The sequence below is a fragment of the Lissotriton vulgaris genome, chromosome 7 (genome assembly GCF_964263255.1).
Source record: "Lissotriton vulgaris chromosome 7, aLisVul1.2, whole genome shotgun sequence".
Taxonomy (NCBI): Eukaryota; Metazoa; Chordata; class Amphibia; order Caudata; family Salamandridae; genus Lissotriton; species Lissotriton vulgaris.
Window position 1 is genome coordinate 1,771,939,055 of NC_141695.1, and position 12,043 is coordinate 1,771,951,097.

The 12,043-nt window shown below is 51.6% G+C and overlaps 1 protein-coding gene across 2 annotated transcripts in view; it reads left to right on the forward strand.

Moving 5' to 3' along the window:
- LOC147706641 (uncharacterized) overlaps positions 1-12,043 on the forward strand; it is a 173,455-nt gene that overhangs the window by 130,160 nt on the left and 31,252 nt on the right. Inside the window, exon 5 of one of the 2 annotated variants that reach the window (XM_086933128.1) lies at positions 2,554-2,715. In XM_086933128.1, the coding sequence (XP_086789254.1) occupies positions 2,554-2,715 (162 nt within the window). Of the gene's footprint in view, positions 1-2,550; positions 2,716-12,043 lie in introns of both variants that reach the window. The other variant, XM_086933127.1, reaches the window with a different exon arrangement.

Below are 12,043 nucleotides of genomic sequence, written 5' to 3' on the forward strand. Positions count from 1 at the left end.
TCCCTCTGCTGGTTCTGCGCAGTGTTACAGTTCTCTGTGTAGTGTTCGTGTTCCCTCTGCTGGCTCTGCGCAGTGTTACAGTTCTTTGTGTAGTGTCCGTGTTCCCTCTGCTGGCTCTGCGCAGTGTTACAGTTCTCTGTGTAGTGTTCGTGTTCCCTCTGCTGGCTCTGCGCAGTGTTACAGTTCTCTGTGTAGTGTTCGTGTTCCCTCTGCTGGCTCTGCGCAGTGTTACAGTTCTCTGTGTAGTGTTCGTGTTCCCTCTGCTGGCTCTGCGCAGTGTTACAGTTCTTTGTGTAGTGTTCGTGTTCCCTCTGCTGGCTCTGCGCAGTGTTACAGTTCTCTGTGTAGTGTTCGTGTTCCCTCTGCTGGCTCTGTGCAGTGTTACAGTTGTCTGTGTAGTGTTTGTGTTTCCTCTGCTGGCTAAGTGCAGTGTTACAGTTCTGCTTTTAGTGTTTGTGCTCCCTCTGTGGGCTCTCTGCAGTGTTATAGTTCTCAGTGTAGAATTTGTTCTCCATCTGCTGGCTCAGTGCAGTGTCACAGTTGTCTGAGTTTTGTACTTGGCTCTGCACAGTGGTACAGGTCTGTTCGCAGTTGCTTTGTCCCCTCTGCTGGGTCTGTGCAGTTTTACAGTTCTCTGTGTAGTGTTCGTGCTCCCTCTGCTGGCTCTGCGCAGTGTTACAGTTGTCTGAGTTTTGTTCTTGGCTCTGCATAGTGTTACAGTTCTGTTTGCAGTTGTTGTGTTCCCTCTGCTGGCTCTGTGCAGTATTACAGTTCTCTGTGTAATGTTCGTGTTCCCTCTGCTTTCTCTGTGCAGTATTACAGTTGTCTGTGTAGTGTTAGTGTTCCCTCTGCTGACTCTGCGCAGTGTTACAGTTCTCTGTGTAGTGTTCGTGTTCCCTCTGCTGGCTCTGTGCAGAGTTACAGTTGTCTGTGTAGTGTTCTTGTTCCCTCTGCTGGCTCTGCACAGTGTTACAGTTGTCTGTGTAGTGTTCGTGTTCCCTCTGCTGGCTCTGCACAGTGTTACAGTTGTCTGTGTAGTGTTCGTGTTCCCTCTGCTGACTCTGCGCAGTGTTACAGTTCTCTGTGTAGTGTTAGTGTTCCCTCTGCTGACTCTGCGCAGTGTTACAGTTCTCTGTGTAGTGTTCGTGTTCCCTCTGCTGACTCTGCGCAGTGTTACAGTTCTCTGTGTAGTGTTCGTGTTCCCTCTGCTGGCTCTGCACAGTGTTACAGTTGTCTGTGTAGTGTTCGTGTTCCCTCTGCTGGCTCTGCGCAGTGTTACAGTTCTCTGTGTAGTGTTAGTGTTCCCTCTGCTGACTCTGCGCAGTGTTACAGTTCTCTGTGTAGTGTTAGTGTTCCCTCTGCTGACTCTGCGCAGTGTTACAGTTCTCTGTGTAGTGTTCGTGTTCCCTCTGCTGGCTCTGTGCAGTGTTACAGTTGTCTGTGTAGTGTTCGTGTTCCCTCTGCTGGCTCTGTGCAGAGTTACAGTTGTCTGTGTAGTGTTGGTGTTCCCTCTGCTGGCTCTGTGCAGTGTTACAGTTCTGTTTGCAGTGTTCGTGCTCCCTCTGCTGGCTATGCGCAGTGTTACAGTTCTGTTTGCCGTTGTTGTGTTCCCTCTGCTGGCTCTGTGCAGAGTTACAGTTGTCTGTGTAGTGTTGGTGTTCCCTCTGATGGCTCTGTGCAGTGTTACAGTTCTGTTTGCAGTGTTCGTGCTCCCTCTGCTGGCTATGCGCAGTGTTACAGTTCTGTTTGCCGTTGTTGTGTTCCCTCTGCTGGCTCTGTGCAGTGTTACAGTTGTCTGTGTAGTGAGCCATTACCACCCTGAGTTATCCCCTTGTTAACATGAGTAATTCTCTTTCAGCTCCAGGATAAAAGGATTATTTTTTTTTATTGCACACATGTGTGTTGTCATAATTATGAATTCTCTGTGTGCACCTTAAATATTGAATTCAGAGATCGAAGTATGCCTAATATCGAGGACATAGGTAAAAAAGTGTGTACCTCACCCCTCAAGTATGAATGGTGCTAGTCCACATAGCTTCATGGTGCATAGATATGGATTTAGGAATATAAATGTATATGTTGTGCTTGGTATTCTGACCATGATCTGCTCCATATTCAGTAGTACAGCCGGCGGCCAGGAGCCCTGTTGAAAATATTGACATTTGTGACTCTGGGTCTCATTCAGATATCGGTGGATGGGTTACTCCATTACAACGGTGACGGATTTCCGGTTCGCAGAAATATAAATCCTGTAGGATATCCTGGGATTTATATCTTGGCGGCTAGGATAGATCCGTCACCGTCGTGATGCAGTTAAATGGGATTTATTTTTCGGAGGGCGGGATATCCGTCACCATTGTGAGGAAGTAACCCTGTCCGCCGATTTTTAATCAGGTCCTCTGCTCCCAAGTGAGCCTGCAGGCGCCGGTTTATGAATATATTTGTGAACTCTGCCTCTTGTCACTGTGCTCCCCCATGCACACTCCTTACAGACAGCGCCCCCTGTCAGTTATTCTTCTCTAGCAGATGAGCGGTCTCTCTTTTCACCAGCAGGGGTCCTTGCGGGAGCAGTCGTTGGAGCAGTCATCGGAACAGCGCTGCTAACCACAGCTGCTATTCTCCTTTACAACAAACATCGCAAGTCGCTGAAGAGACGCCGAAACCAGCCTCTTCCACCGCCAAGAAGGGATCTGAAAATCCCCAACCACAGACCAAGTAAGGAAAACAGATTTATCTTGATTTAAAAAATAATAGCTTTTTAAAATCCCATTAGTGTGCACAGTAACTACGCACTCATAGCCAGCTGGTTCAGAAAATGTAATGTACATGTGTATGTAAAGCACATTCAACAAAGTATTTTGGTAGTGCTAGAAGTTATTTATTGTTAACCAACTTAATGGCACATATTTAATCAGCTTCATAATGATATAACGCTGAATGGACCTGCTGGAATTTAATTGTATGAAAATAGTTGTGGAGCATCGAACCCGATTGTTGTTATACGACGTGAGTCTGCATGTTGCCCGTACCACGCCAACACACGAGCCTAAGAAATCTATGTTTTATTATTCACTGCAGCTTTGTTTTCAAGCATCAATGAAAGTTTTCACTACTTCCAAATGTCATGTCCTGTCATGCGCCTCACCGCAATCTGCTCGGTGCATTTCATATCTAGACTCTGGGCCCCATTTATGGCATTGTGGTGTAGGGCAGCGCAGCAATGCAGCTAGCTGCACTCCCCTATTCCGAGGTGAATGGGCAGCAATTCAGCTAGCTGCACTCCCCTATGCTGAGGTGAAAGAGAAGCAATGCACCTAGCTGCGCTCCCCTATACTGAGGTGAAAGAGCAGCAATGCAGGTAGCTGCGCTCCCCTACGCCGAGGTGAAAGAGCAGCAATGCAGGTAGCTGCGCTCCCCTACGCCGAGGTGAAAGCCCAGCAATGCAGCTAGCTGCACTCCCCTACACCGAAGTGAAAAGGCAGCAATGGAGCTAGCTGCGCTCCCCTACACCGAGGTGAAAGGGCAGCAATGCAGCTAGCTGCACTCCCCTACACCGAAGTGAAACGGCAGCAATGCAGCTAGCTGCGCTCCCCTACACCGAGGTGAAAGGGCAGCAATGCAGCTAGCTGCGCTCCCCTACACCGAGGTGAAAGGGCAGCAATGCAGCTAGCTGCGCTCCCCTACACCGAGGTGAAAGGGCAGCAATGCAGCTAGCTGCACTCCCCTACACCGAAGTGAAAGGGCAGCAATGCAGCTAGCTGCGCTCCCCTACACCGAGATAAAAAGGCAGCAATGCAGATAGCTGCGCTCCCCTACACCGAGGTGAAAGGGCAGCAATGCACCTAGCTGCGCTCCCCTATACCGAGGTGAAAGAGCAGCAATGCAGGTAGCTGCGCTCCCCTACGCCGAGGTGAAAGAGCAGAAATGCAGGTAGCTGCGCTCCCCTACGCCGTGGTGAAAGCCCAGCAATGCAGCTAGATGGGCTCCCCTACGCCGAGGTGAAAGGGCAGTAATGCAGCTAGCTGCGCTCCCCTACACCGAGGTGAAAGGGCAGCAATTCAGCTAGCTGAGCTCCCCTACGCCAAGGTGAAATGGAAGCAATGCAGCTAGCTGAGCTCCCCTACAGCAAGGTGAAAGGGCAGCAATGCAGCTAGCTGCGCTCCCCTACACCGAGGTGAAAGGGCAGCAATGCAGCTAGCTGCGCTCCACTAAACAGAGGTGAAAGGGCAGCAATGCAGGTAGCTGGGCTGCCCTGCACCGTGGTGAAAGTGCAGCAATGCAACTAGCTGGGCTCCCCTACGCTGAGGTGAAAGGGTAGCAATGCAGGTAGCTGCGCTCCCCTACGCCGAGGTGAAAGAGCAGCAATGCAGGTAGCTGCGCTCCCCTACGCCGAGGTGAAAGAGCAGCAATGCAGGTAGCTGCACTCCCCTACGCCGAGGTGAAAGCCCAGCAATGCAGCTAGCTGCGCTCCCCTACACCGAAGTGAAAAGGCAGCAATGCAGCTAGCTGCGCTCCCCTACACTGAGGTGAAAGGGCAGCAATGCAGCTAGCTGCACTCCCCTACACCGAAGTGAAAGGGCAGCAATGCAGCTAGCTGCGCTCCCCTACACCGAGGTGAAAGGGCAGCAATGCAGCTAGCTGCGCTCCCCTACACCGAGGTGAAAGGGCAGCAATGCAGCTAGCTGCGCTCCCCTACACCGAGGTGAAAGGGCAGCAATGCAGCTAGCTGCACTCCCCTACACCGAAGTGAAAGGGCAGCAATGCAGCTAGCTGCGCTCCCCTACACCGAGGTAAAAAGGCAGCAATGCAGATAGCGGCGCTCCCCTACACCGAGGTGAAAGGGCAGCAATGCACCTAGCTGCGCTCCCCTATACCGAGGTAAAAGAGCAGCAATGCAGGTAGCTGCGCTCCCCTACGCCGAGGTGAAAGAGCAGAAATGCAGGTAGCTGCGCTCCCCTACGCCGTGGTGAAAGCCCAGCAATGCAGCTAGATGGGCTCCCCTACGCCGAGGTGAAAGGGCAGTAATGCAGCTAGCTGCGCTTTCTACACCGAGGTGAAAGGGCAGCAATTCAGCTAGCTGAGCTCCCCTACGCCAAGGTGAAAGGGAAGCAATGCAGCTAGCTGAGCTCCCCTACAGCAAGGTGAAAGTGCAGCAATGCAGCTAGCTGCGCTCGCCTACACCGAGGTGAAAGGGCAGCAATGCAGCTAGCTGCGCTCCACTAAACAGAGGTGAAAGGGCAGCAATGCAGGTAGCTGGGCTGCCCTGCACCGTGGTGAAAGTGCAGCAATGCAACTAGCTGGGCTCCCCTACGCTGAGGTGAAAGGGCAGCAATGCAGCTAGCTGCGCTCCCCTACACCGAGGTGAAAGGGCAGCAATGCAGCTAGCTGCGCTCCCCTACACCGAGGTGAAAGGGCAGCAATGCAGCTAGCTGCGCTCCCCTACACCGAGGTGAAAGGGCAGCAATTCAGCTAGCTGAGCTCCCCTACGCCAAGGTGAAAGGGAAGCAATGCAGCTAGCTGCACTCCACTAAACAGAGGTGAAAGGGCAGCAATGCAGGTAGCTGGGCTGCCCTGCACCGTGGTGAAAGTGCAGCAATGCAACTAGCTGTGCTCCCCTACGCTGAGGTGAAAGGGCAGTAATGCAGCTAGCTGTGCTCCCCTACACCGAGGTGAAAGGGCAGCAATGCAGCTAGCAGTGCTCCCCTACGCTGAGGTGAAAGGGCAGCAATGCAGCTAGCTGCGCTCCCCTACACCGAGGTGAAAGGGCAGCAATGCAGCTAGCTGCGCTCCCCTACACCGAGGTGAAAGGGCAGCAATGCAGCTAGCTGCGCTCCCCTACGCTGAGGTGAAAGGGCAGCAATGCAGCTAGCTGCCCTCCCCTACACCGAGGTGAAAGGGCAGCAATGCAGCTAGCTGCGCTCCCCTACTCCCAGGTGAAAGGACAGCAATGCAGCTAGCTGCGCTCCCCTACACCGAGGTGAAAGGGCAGCAATGCAGCTAGCTGCGCTCCCCTACGCTGAGGTGAAAGGGCAGCAATGCAGCTAGCTGCACTCCCCTACACCGAGGTGAAAGGGCAGCCATGCAGCTAGCTTTGCTCCCCTACACCGAGGTGAAAGGGCAGCAATGCAGGTAGCTGCGCTCCCCTACGCCGAGGTGAAAGAGCAGAAATGCAGGTAGCTGCGCTCCCCTACGCCGAGGTGAAAGGGCAGTAATGCAGCTAGCTGCTCTCCCCTACACCGAGGTGGGATCACTGAAATAATATCGAGGGACAAAATATCGACTTGCCAAAATATCGTGGACAAAATATCGACAGTCAAAATATCGAGTTTGTATCTACAAACAGGTAAGTACAAAAATATCGAGTACAAAATATCGTTAACAATAATATAGATGTAAAAAATATCGACTTTATTAAAAACAGTGTTAAATTAAATTAATATTAAATTTTAATTACTAAAATATACTTAAAAATACTTAAATTAAATTATAATAATTAAATAATAAATGAAAATAATAAAAATAATTTTTTACAATCTTATTTGTTGACCCTGAACCCTAAAAATACCCCTTTACCCCAAAACCCAAAACTGACCCTGAACCCTAAAAATACCCCTTTACCCAAAAACTGAAAACTGACCCTGAACCCTAAAAATGCCCCTTTACCCAAAAATTGAAAACTGACCCTGAACCCTAAAAATACCCCTTTACCCAAGAACTGAAAACTGACCCTGAACCCTAAAAATAGCCCTTTACCCATGAACTGAAAACTGACCCTGAACCCTAAAAATACCCCTTTACCCATGAACTGAAAACTGACCCTGAACCCTAAAAATACCCCTTTACCCTAAAACTGAAAACTGACCCTGAACCCTAAAAATGCCCCTTTACCCAAAAACTGAAAACTGACCCTGAACCCCAAAAATACCCCTTTACCCTAAAACTGAAAACTGACCCTGAACCCTAAAAATGCTCCTTTACCCAAAATGTATCAATATTATTTAATTGCCAATTAATTATTAATTAACAATAACAATAAAGTAAATATATTAGCACATTAGCTGTAATTATTTTAATAATTAATATTATTTTTTCCAAATTAATTACTTACAAATAACACAAAATTATATATATTAAAAATTTACTCTAATTAATGTAATTAACTAATTACAATTAATTAATTACCAATTAATTACTAATACAAAATATGTTCAAAATTATATTAATTAATTAACTAATTAATATTAATTAATTATCAATTAATTATTAATTAAAAATATTAACAAACATATATTAATTAATTAATTATTATTAAATTACTTCCCACCCTATTCCCCTATAAACCCACAACCCGCTACAGAATTACATTACGCAATTATTATAAAAACAAAATTCATTTAATAAAATATTTTATAACATTAAGACACACTTTTCACACATATTATTACATAAAAATACACTATAAAATATTATATATTATTAAAAATTCGATATTTTTGCTATCTATATTTTATACAGTCGATATTACTTCACTTACCTGAAAAACGATATTTTTGTAGTCGATATTAGGTCCAGTCGATATTTTGTCCAGTCTATATTTAAAACTCGATATTATGTCCAGTCGATATTTTGGAGTCGATATTTTGTCTGTACACCACCGAGGTGAAAGGGCAGCAACTCAGCTAGCTGAGCTCCCCAACGTCAAGGTGAAAGGGAAGCAATGCAGCTAGCTGAGCTCCTCTACAGCAAGGTGAAAGGGCAGCAATGCAGCTAGCTGCGCTCCCCTACACCGAGGTGAAAGGGCAGCAATGCAGCTAGCTGCGCTCCACTAAACAGAGGTGAAAGGGCAGCAATGCAGGTAGCTGGGCTGCCCTGCACCGTGGTGAAAGTGCAGCAATGCAACAAGCTGGGCTCCCCTATGCTGAGGTGAAAGGGCAGCAATGCAGCTAGCTGCGCTCCCCTACAGCGAGGTGAAAGGGCAGCAATGCAGCTAGCTGCGCTCCCCTACACCGAGGTGAAAGGGCAGCAATGCAGCTAGCTGCGCTCCCCTACACCGAGGTGAAAGGGCAGCAATTCAGCTAGCTGAGCTCCCCTACGCCAAGGTGAAAGGGCAGCAATGCAGCTAGCAGTGCTCCCCTACGCTGAGGTGAAAGGGCAGCAATGCAGCTAGCTGCGCTCCCCTACACCGAGGTGAAAGGGCAGCAATGCAGGTAGCTGGGCTGCCCTGCACCGTGGTGAAAGTGCAGCAATGCAACTAGCTGTGCTCCCCTACGCTGAGGTGAAAGGGCAGCAATGCAGCTAGCTGCTCTCCCCTACACCGAGGTGAAAGGGCAGCAATGCAGCTAGCAGTGCTCCCCTACGCTGAGGTGAAAGGACAGCAATGCAGCTAGCTGCGCTCCCCTACACCGAGGTGAAAGGGCAGCAATGCAGCTAGCTGCGCTCTCCTACGCTGAGGTGAAAGGGCAGCAATGCAGCTAGCTGCGCTCCCCTACACCGAGGTGAAAGGGCAGCAATGCAGCTAGCTTTGCTCCCCTACACCGAGGTGAAAGGGCAGCAATGCAGCTAGCTGCGCTCCCCTACGCTGAGGTGAAAGGGCAGCAATGCAGCTAGCTGCGCTCTCCTACACAAAGGTGAAAAGGCAACAATGCACCTAGCTGCACTCCCCTATTCCGAGGTGAAAGGGCAGCAATGCAGCTAGCTGCACTCCCCTACGCTGAGGTGAAAGGGCAGCAATGCAGCTAGCTTTGCTCCCCTACACCGAAGTGAAAGGGCAGCAATGCAGCTAGCTGCGCTCCCCTACGCTGAGGTGAAAGGGCAGCAATGCAGCTAGCTGCGCTCTCCTACACAAAGGTGAAAAGGCAACAATGCACCTAGCTGCACTCCCCTATTCCGAGGTGAAAGGGCAGCAATGCAGCTAGCTGCACTCCCCTACGCCGAGGTGAAAGGGCAGCAATGCAGCTAGCTGCGCTCCCCTACACCGAGGTGAAAGGGCAGCAATGCAGCTAGCTGCGCTCCCCTACACCGAGGTGAAAGGGCAGCAATGCAGCTAGCTGCGCTCCCCTACACCAAGGTGAAAAGGCAACAATGCACCTAGCTGAACTCCCCTATTCCGAGGTGAAAGGGCAGCAACTCAGCTAGCTGAGCTCCCCTACGTCAAGGTGAAAGGGAAGCAATGCAGCTAGCTGAGCTCCCCTACAGCAAGGTGAAAGGGCAGCAATGCAGCTAGCTGCGCTCCCCTACACCGAGGTGAAAGGGCAGCAATGCAGGTAGCTGGGCTGCCCTGCACCGTGGTGAAAGTGCAGCAATGCAACTAGCTGGGCTCCCCTATGCTGAGGTGAAAGGGCAGCAATGCAGCTAGCTGCGCTCCCCTACACCGAGGTGAAAGGGCAGCAATGCAGCTAGCTGCGCTCCCCTACACCGAGGTGAAAGGGCAGCAATGCAGCTAGCTGCGCTCCCCTACACCGAGGTGAAAGGGCAGCAATTCAGCTAGCTGAGCTCCCCTACGCCAAGGTGAAAGGGCAGCAATGCAGCTAGCAGTGCTCCCCTACGCTGAGGTGAAAGGGCAGCAATGCAGCTAGCTGCGCTCCCCTACACCGAGGTGAAAGGGCAGCAATGCAGGTAGCTGGGCTGCCCTGCACCGTGGTGAAAGTGCAGCAATGCAACTAGCTGTGCTCCCCTACGCTGAGGTGAAAGGGCAGCAATGCAGCTAGCTGTGCTCCCCTACACCGAGGTGAAAGGTCAGCAATGCAGCTAGCAGTGCTCCCCTACGCTGAGGTGAAAGGGCAGCAATGCAGCTAGCTGCGCTCCCCTACACCGAGGTGAAAGGGCAGCAATGCAGCTAGCTGCGCTCCCCTACGCCGAGTTGAAAGGGCAGCAATGCAGCTAGCTGTGCTCCCCTAAGCTGAGGTGAAAGGGCAGCAATGCAGCTAGCTGCGCTCCCCTATGCTGAGGTGAAAGGGCAGCAATGCAGCTAGCTGCGCTCCCCTACACCGAGGTGAAAGGGCAGCAATGCAGCTAGCTTTGCTCCCCTACACCGAGGTGAAAGGGCAGCAATGCAGCTAGCTGCGCTCCCCTACACTGAGGTTAAAGGGCAGCAATGCAGCTAGCTGCGCTCCCCTACACCGAAGTGAAAGGGCAGCAATGCAGCTAGCTGCGCTCCCCTACGCTGAGGTGAAAGGGCAGCAATGCAGCTAGCTGCGCTCCCCTACACAAAGGTGAAAAGGCAACTATGCACCTAGCTGCACTCCCCTATTCCGAGGTGAAAGGGCAGCAATGCAGCTAGCTGCACTCCCCTACACCGAGGTGAAAGGGCAGCAATGCAGCTAGCTGCGCTCCCCTACACCGAGGTGAAAGGGCAGCAATGCAGCTAGCTGCGCTCCCCTACACCGAGGTGAAAGGGCAGCAATGCAGCTAGCTGCGCTCCCCTACACCAAGGTGAAAAGGCAACAATGCACCTAGCTGAACTCCCCTATTCCGAGGTGAAAGGGCAGCAATTCAGCTAGCTGCACTCCCCTACACCAAGGTGAAAGGGCAGCAATGCAGCTAGCTGAGCTCCCCTACGCCAAGGTGAAAGGGCAGCAATGCAGCTAGCTAAGCTCCCCTACACCAAGGTGAAAGGGCAGCAATGCAGCTAGCAGTGCTCCCCTACGCTGAGGTGAAAGGGCAGCAATGCAGCTAGCTGCGCTCCCCTACACCAAGGTGAAAAGGCAACAATGCACCTAGCTGAACTCCCCTATTCCGAGGTGAAAGGGCAGCAATTCAGCTAGCTGCACTCCCCTACACCAAGGTGAAAGGGCAGCAATGCAGCTAGCTGAGCTCCCCTACGCCAAGGTGAAAGGGCAACACTGCAGCTAGCTGCGCTCCCCTACGCTGAGGTGAAAGAGCAGCAATGCAGCTAGCTGCGGTCCCCTACACCGAGGTGAAAGGGCAGCAATGCAGCTAGCTTTGCTCCCCTACACCGAGGTGAAATGGCAGCAATGCAGCTAACTGCGCTCCCCTACACTGAGGTGAAAGGGCAGCAATGCAGCTAGCTGCGCTCCCCTAGACCGAGGTGAAAGGGCAGCAATGCAGCTAGCTGCGCTCCCCTACGCTGAGGTGAAAGGGCAGCAATGCAGCTAGCTGCGCTCCCCTACACCAAGGTGAAAAGGCAACAATGCATCTAGCTGCACTCCCCTATTCCGAGGTGAAAGGACAGCAATGCAGCTAGCTGCACTCCCCTACACCAAGGTGAAAGGGCAGCAATGCAGCTAGCTGCGCTCCCCTACACCAAGGTGAAAGGGCAGCAATGCAGCTAGCTGCGCTCCCCTACACCGAGGTGAAAGGGCAGCAATGCAGCTAGCTGCGCTCCCCTACACCGAGGTGAAAGGGCAGCAATGCAGCTAGCTGCGCTCTCCTACACCAAGGTGAAAAGGCAACAATGCACCTAGCTGCACTCCCCTATTCCGAGGTGAATGGGCAGCAATTCAGCTAGCTGCACTCCCCTACGCTGAGGTGAAAGGGCAGCAATGAAGCTAGCTGCGCTCCCCTACGCTGAGGTGAAAGGGCAGCAATGCAGCTAGTTGAGCTCCCCTATGCTGAGGTGAAAGGGCAGCAATGCAGCTAGCTGCGCTCCCCTACACCGAGGTAAAAGGGCAGCAATGGAGCTAGCTGCACTCCCTACGCCAAGGTGAAAGGGCAGCAATGCAGCTAGCTGCACTCCCCTACACCGAGGTGAAAAGACAACAATGCACCTAACTGCTCTCCCCTATTCCGAGGTGAAAGGGCAGCAATGCAGCTGGATGCGCTCCCCTACACCGAGGTGAAAGGGCAGCAATGCAGCTAGCTGCGCTCCCCTACGCTGAGGTGAAAGGGCAGCAATGCAGCTAGCTGCGCTCCTCTACACTGAGGTGAAAGGGCAGCAATGCAGCTAGCTGCGCTCCCCTACACCGAGGAGAAAGTGCAGCAATGCAGCTAGCTGCGCTCCCCTACGCTGAGGTGAAAGGGCAGCAATGCAGCTAGCTGCGCTACCCTACACCAAGGTGAAAAGGCAACAATGCAGCTAGCTGCG